The 7,500-nt window shown below is 43.2% G+C and overlaps 1 protein-coding gene across 1 annotated transcript in view; it reads right to left on the reverse strand.

The window, feature by feature from the left end:
- The window catches only part of LOC134437441 (multiple PDZ domain protein), a 285,829-nt gene that overhangs the window by 37,819 nt on the left and 240,510 nt on the right, over positions 1-7,500 (reverse strand). Inside the window, exons 42-43 of the mRNA XM_063186930.1 lie at positions 3,303-3,450; positions 397-483 (exon numbers count right to left, since the gene is read on the reverse strand). Coding sequence (XP_063043000.1) covers positions 397-483; positions 3,303-3,450 — 235 coding nt within the window. The remainder of the gene's footprint in view (positions 1-396; positions 484-3,302; positions 3,451-7,500) is intronic.

Raw genomic sequence — 7,500 nt, forward strand, 5'->3', positions numbered from 1 at the left:
CAGAGGACGCTTTTTTAAAATCAAAGCAACTTACAATCAAGGACATAATCATAGCGAACATCAATAGCAGATACAAAGTGCACAGGAAATATGCAGAACAAAAAATGCTGATGCAAAGTAGAGTCAGATTTATTTTTTTAAGCACAGGATGCACATGAAAAGATATAACAAATAAGATGAGATAGCAGAAATGATCACACAATTAGTATATCATATTTCTGCTGGACATTTCTGCCCTTTTGAAAGAACATGTCAATGTATTTTTTTGCACAATGTATTGTGGTACAGCGTTCGAGCACTTGCCCCCCAAAATGTCTGTGCACTGCACGCCACTGATACCAATGTTATAGATGCATGTTCTGCATGTGTTTGTGAGCAGGCAGGTAAACAACTCACCTGGCTGTTCAGAGAGAGTCTCCTTTCCGAGTGGAAAGGTCCTGCCTTGAAGCGGCCCACCTCCATAGTGATGGGGCCCACACAACACTGCAGGAGACACACAGAAGAGAGACACATATTGTACTACACTCAGGTGCTGCTTATACATACATGGGTATTTTGATAAACGCTTCTCTTCTCTACGCTTAGAGAAATATTTCCGTTCACACAAAGGCAAATATGCCGTTGAGAGCTGTCATAAATACGTTAAGCCTGTGCGCCGTAAGAAGAGTGCCATTCAAGTCTCCGTTTATCTCTGTTTATATACAAACGCTAACCGGAGATTTTAAAAAATCTCCACTTTTGCCGGAGTTTTCTTGAAGCTTCGTTTATAGAGGGAAAACCTTTGTTTGTTTGTAAACAAAAGGCACAACCGAAGGGGAAGGTCTGCGTATATCAAAATACCCGGGTATGTATGAACACCGCCTCAATGACAGATAAAAATTACTTAACCGCGCGAACACACCTGAGGTGACCCAGCTACAACGAATTGCTGGACAGCGTTTGTAGCAATGGAATGAAACGAGCAATGGAATGGAAGTGACAGAGTGTGCCCAAAGAAGATCAGAAGAAGCGTCATTTTGTTTCTTTTCCGGTATCCACTTTATGTCGGGTGAACGCCCCTTTAGGAGACCTTCGGTTAGGAGACCTTCGGAGTCCTGAGGTTGAGAATCAATGAAGTCCCCTTAGTGCTAAAGAGAAGAAGAAGTAGGGGACAACGCCCCCTTAGGAGACCCAACTCGAGCACACGCTTTTGCATTGAGTGGGCGTGTTTTGCCATATCTTGGTTTGATTCAGTATTTTTGGTGTGCCCCTTTAAAAGCAGACTGCAAGCATCCGGACGTTCCAATTGGCTGCGGCGGCTGTCGCTCAACATCATCACAGCTCATTGGCACGGGGGAGTGTTGTGTGCACAGCTCATTAGCACGGGGGAGTGTGGTGTGCACAATGTCAATGGTAGTTTCCCAGGCGGGCTTTCACACTTCCAATTGACCTTGAGTGGTGCAGCTAACTGTAATAAAATGTAATATGACTGACCTTGAGTAAAGCAGCAAAGTGTAATGTAATGCAATGTAATGTGATGTAATGTAATTGACCTTGAGTAGTGCGGCGACCCCCTCCTGCGTGTAATGTAATGTAATGTAATGTAATGTAATTGACCTTGAGTAGTGCAGCTAAGTGTAATGTAATGTAATGTAATTGACCTTGAGTAGGGCCTAAAAAAAATAATGTTTTGGTTCCGGTTGCCGACCGACCCTATCATTTTTTGTGCGACCCAAAATATTTCTTTTGAGTTTTTGGAATCCTCAAAAAAATATCGATGTTTTTTGGAGGGTTGTTTATATAGACAAGACACAACACGTTTCTTCATTCCCATAACTCGCCATCTCTCACTTTCTACCTGCCTGCAAGTTGCTGAATTTGCATCGCATGACTATCCACATAGGAGCAACATAAGCGCGCGCCACAAGTGCCGCCCGGCTTGATATTATAAAACCCCAAATGTCACTGCAGAGTTGCGCACCTATCGGTCACGTTGTTGGCTAATTATTAGGCTATGCTACAACATGCTAATTGGTAGTCGATGTAGCTCGTAAGTTTTTAAATAACTTGCCTCACAGCGTTCTTGCAGACTAATAGGCTACGATGTAGTTTGGGAACCTGGCGAAAATGCCTGTCAAATGATAAGTCAATCGCCTTACCTCAACACCCAACACGGACACAGCCTGACCACCCGCCTCGAAATGCAACACACAGAAAACATTATGAGTATCCACGATTTTTGAATGTATTGATATTGTCTCGTCGTATTAGAAAAGGGCTTCCATTCAGTCACGCTGCATGTTGGACGAGATGCATAACTCGTTACAGCAATTCTAAAGTAGCACTGTATCAATACCTTGTAATTGTAAAATAAGTTAATACGAGAGAAGGGAAATGTTTTGCCCAAGTTTCCCTTCATTCTTTCATTTACCACAAGGCCTTGTTAACCAAGAAGTCCGTTGGCCCGAGCCCGTTATTTTCTTGCTCTCTCTCTGCTTGTCCCTCCACCATCGCGCAGCAGCAGGGCATCTGTCACTGTCTCACTCTCCGCACCTCCTCCAAATAATGAAATAGAAATTAACGATGATGTCGCCACAAATACGACTGTTCGATGAAGACCTAGGACTACTACAGTTGCCTACAATAATGATTTAATGGCAATGACGATGTTGTGCCTCGATCACCCTTCATCAACATTCATATCGCCTCAGACGTCTACATCCTCGCGTAAAACAAAAAAGTATGTACATAGATTGTTTCCAAGCCAGAACCTTCATCCCAAGGGAAATATGGTCTACAACCGATGATGGGACGGAATTTTAAAAAAAGAAAACGGGACATAGCCTACAGGAGCTAAAATAGCAGTGTCAGGCAACTGGCAGCTGGACAGGTATTGCCAGAAACGGTAGGCTGTATGATCATATCCTCATTTCGGTGACGGAGTATCTTGGCTCATTAATACTTATTATATTTCATTGTAGCTTTAGCAGGCCACACTCCACTATCGTCCTTGGCATTGTTCAACAAAGTTTATGACGAAATCTGGCGCATATGGGGGGTTGGGTGGGTCGGACATTGAAAAAAATTTGAGAAAAAAAAATTTGAAAAAAAAAAAAAAAAATCCGACCGACCCATGACCAAACCTGACAACCAACCGGAACCAAACTCTTATTTTTCTTTTGGGCTAGTGCAGCTAAGTGATAATGTAATGTAATGTAATTGACCTTGAGTAGTGCTGCGACCCCCTCCTGCGTGTAATGTAATGTAATGTAATGTAATGTAATGTAATGTAGTGTAGTGTAATGTAATGTAATGTAATTGACCTTGAGTAGTGCGGCCACTCCCTCCTGCGTGGCGGTGCGCACGTCTTCCCCGTTGACTGAGAGGATCTGATCTCCCTGCAGCAGCCGGCCGTCCAACTCCACCAGACCGCCCCGCACGATGTCCGACACAAACACACCGGTGTCATTTCTGATAGATAGATACACACACACACACACGCACACAGACACAGACACACACAATTGTGAGTTAGTTAATAAAGTTAAAAATAGAATACCAGTAAGCATCATGAGTCTTGAGTAACCTGGGTTGAAAAAAACAAAGTAAAAACAATAGCGACCTTAAATGACCAACTTGTACTTTTTGTGATATAATTTCCCAGTCCTGTGCACACATTATTAGGCATATACGTAACCTGAAATTATCCCAAAGCTAAACCATACATTAGGAGGCACCACGAACAAGTAAACTCCAATATATATGTTTCACGATGCCCCCACGATCCTTATGCCCCACAATTTTGGGGAGGACAAGGTCTGGTCAATAGGGACATTGAGTACAGTGACTTGTCTAGAACCGTGTTTCTCAAACTGTTTCAGACTGAGGACCACTTTGTCCGCCCAAAAATGTTCAGGGACCACCTGTCGTCTGAATTGACGTTGAGGGGTGCTAATTTGACACTGCTAATTTTGATGCAGATCACTTGCTTTTTTTCACATGTACAAGCCTGTCTTATTGTGGTGAAAATATGACTGCTATGTTTAGCTTTGTAATAATATTACAAATGTAGCCTATTGCTAACTTGCCTTGGAAAATTAGAAATCTCTTCACAGACCACCTGAGCTGTGTCGCGGACCACCAGTGGTCCCCGGACCACACTTTGGGAATCTCTGGTCTACAAAGACTTTCATGTTATGTGTAGTATAATCAGAGAGAGTAGAGAGAGAGAGGTTCCATTGGCCCATTGTTTACGGGTTCTATTATTGCAAGGGGGAGGGGGGGGGGAATCCCCCTTTAGGCAGACCTAAGGACTGTTCTATTCAATGCTAGGAGCATTATGACACGCCCCTTTAGGCAGACCGGAACCTGGTCATGTTAGGTGCACATAGCAACCCATTACATTGGCATATCTCTATATACTTAAATAATCTCTGGTATAATCATGTGTTTGGCCTTACTTCATCCCAGTGACTAACTACAGGGAGTGCTCACTGCCCAGTAGTTTTCTAGAACCATCAGGAGGCCCCAGTGAACCACATGGTAAATATCTATCATAGTCAGGAGCAGAGAAGTGCCACACACCCCCCGAGTTGCATTAACAAGTTTTTAATGTTACAACGTTTCGGCCTGTCAGCCTTCTTCAGGTCACGTGTTGCCAGCACCTCTTTTTCTGGTGTGCGTCTTGCACCTCCAGTCATCAAATCTATCATAGTCAGGCAGACTTTCAGGCTATGTGTATATATACATCACGTGTTTGGATTTCATTCATCTCAATGGTCGAACCCCAGTGAACCACATGCTAAATATATCATAGTCAGCCAGACGTTCAGGCTATGTGTACATGTATACATGTATACTATACATCATGTGTTTTTGGATTGATCTCAATGGTTAAATTAGAGGGCACCACTGAACCACAGTGGGCCCCGCATGGTAAATCTATCATAGTCAGCCAGACTTCAGTCGACTCACTACTTATGACTCAATTGGTAAATCTATCATAGTCAGCCAGACTTTCAGGCTATGTGTAGTATATACATCATGTTTGGACTTAATTCATCTCAATGGCTGATCCTCAGTGGGCCTGCATGGTAAATCTATCATAGTCAGCCAGTCTTCAGCCGACTGAGTACTTATATGACTCAATTACGTATCATCTTCGGTCATTAAAGTGAGTTAAGTGGCTGACACACACAAAGCTAGCTTTTGCGCTTGCTCGCCACTCTTTCATGGAACGTTCGCTGAAAGTTCCCGCGGCTTTAACTACCAATGAACAGGCGAGAAGTACCGAACTCTGCATTCCAATTGGTTACTCGCTTACTCGCCACGCTCGAAGATCAAATATTTTCATCTCGGGATCCACCCACATCGTATCGCTTGTACAGTACTCGCCTACTCGCCTGTGAGTCTCGCTGAAACACATCGACATTCTATTGACTTAATTCGCTGAGTGAGTAACTAGTAGCGACGTGTGTGTACGGCCCTTAACATATGGCATAGTGCTTTCAGTTACAAAACACAAATTGAGCAAGTGTGTTGTAAAGTATATAGCTGAATGTGAACGAGATATGAACAAAGTAATCTGCTCTTGCAACATGCTCACAGCCGATACCACTTTTTCTCTCTCTCTCTCGCAGACCTCAGATGACGGGTGCGTTGGCGATCACACATTGGTCACTCATCCAGGAAAAAAAATGGTCGTAGTCTGAAATGATGTTAAAAGAAACTTAAACCCTCTAATACTCTAATAGGGGGCCCCTCTAAAAACTAGAGGTGCTCCGATTGCTCGGCTGCCGATCATGACCGGCCGATAATGGCCAAAAATAGCCTGATCGGTGATCGGAAAAACATGCCGATCAAAAAAACGATCGAGAGATATTAAATTCCTCACGCAACCATTTGCCTTTACACCTGGCGCTGCATGTAGGCGCTGGCTCTGCACAGCTGCAACTGCACCAAAAGAAGGCATCTTTGCTTGTCTATAACTTTTCGCCATTCCCCCCTTCATTTCCACCATTCATAACCATATCTGCATCAACAATGATCTGATTTTCCGATCCATGCGCCGTTTACCTGAGTGACAATGTAATTTGCGATTGAGTACTCGCCAGTGAGCCATGTTACGTTATAACCTGTGTAGTTGCCTTGGTCAGCACGCGACAACTTCACGTTGTCAGCACAAACATGTCAATTATTGTTTTCAAAGTTGTAATTGGCAGTCAGTCGATTAGTTTGATAGTCGCTGAAACACCAAACGGCGACAGATGTGGTTAAAACTTGAGAGAGAGATTCAGAACGGTAGTGGAGCACTGCAACTGTGGACGGTGACAGAGAGGGGAGGGGCTCTCCTCACGAGGCTGCTCATTTAAAGCGACAGGTTGTTTTTTTCTCGTATGTGGAAGACTATTTGATGTAATGTTTCAGTTTCAATTCAATCTTAAATAGTTTAGTTATTCTATGCAATAACTTATACATTGATTAATACTGTAGACTGTATTACCAACACTAGTCTGAAAGATAATAATAATAATAATAATAATAATAATAATAATAATAATAATAATAATAATAATAATAATAATAATAATAGACATGTGCAAATTAAGATTGATTGGTTTATGGGCAGAAATGGTATTCAATAAGGATAATTAATAGGCTATTAAAAAAATAGGAAATCATTTTTGTGATCGGCAATGATCGGTAATCGGCAGATAAAGATTTTTGGTGATCGGTATCGGTGATCGGACCCAAAAAATGGTGATCGGAGCACCTCTACTAAAAACCCAAACTCCATTGGTCCACACTGGCCATCCATCCGTCATAGTCATTTGGGCCCCTCTAAAAACCCAACCTCCAATGGTCCACATAGTCCATCCATCATAGTCATTTGGAAAACACAGGGCCTCCGTTCTTCACATGTCCAGCGGAGACTTCTCAACATACATCATCTTGTTAATGAGTCTCCTGACAGTGTGTGTGTGTGTGTGTGTGTGTGTGTGTGTGTGTGTGTGTGTGTGTGTGTGTGTGTGTGTGTGTGTGTGTGTGTGTGTGTGTTTATATACTTGACAGGGTAGCATTTGGAAAATGAGTAGTTTGCATTCCTAAAGCGGTTTTGAGAAGTGGACATGCACACACACACACACAGACACACAGACACACACACTTTTCTTCTTTTCTCTCAGATGGTGAAGTGAAGACGGTTGCCTTTGGTAACCTCAGTGACTCACGTTACTGGCCAGCCAGCTCTCTAGTGTGTTGCACACACACACACACACGCACACGCACACACACACTCACACATACACACACACACATACACACACTGGCCAACTCCCTGGTGTTTGAATGTGATCTAGTCTGACTTGCGTAAAGTCCTAGTGTGTATGACAGTGTTTTCGAGTGTGTGTGTGTGTGTGTGTGTGTGTGTGTGTGTGTGTGTGTGTGTGTGTGTGTGTGTGTGTGTGTGTGTGTGTGTGTGTGTGTGTGTGCGTGCGTGCGTGTGTGTGTCCACGTCTGTAT

The sequence above is a fragment of the Engraulis encrasicolus genome, chromosome 21 (assembly GCF_034702125.1).
Source record: "Engraulis encrasicolus isolate BLACKSEA-1 chromosome 21, IST_EnEncr_1.0, whole genome shotgun sequence".
Taxonomy (NCBI): Eukaryota; Metazoa; Chordata; class Actinopteri; order Clupeiformes; family Engraulidae; genus Engraulis; species Engraulis encrasicolus.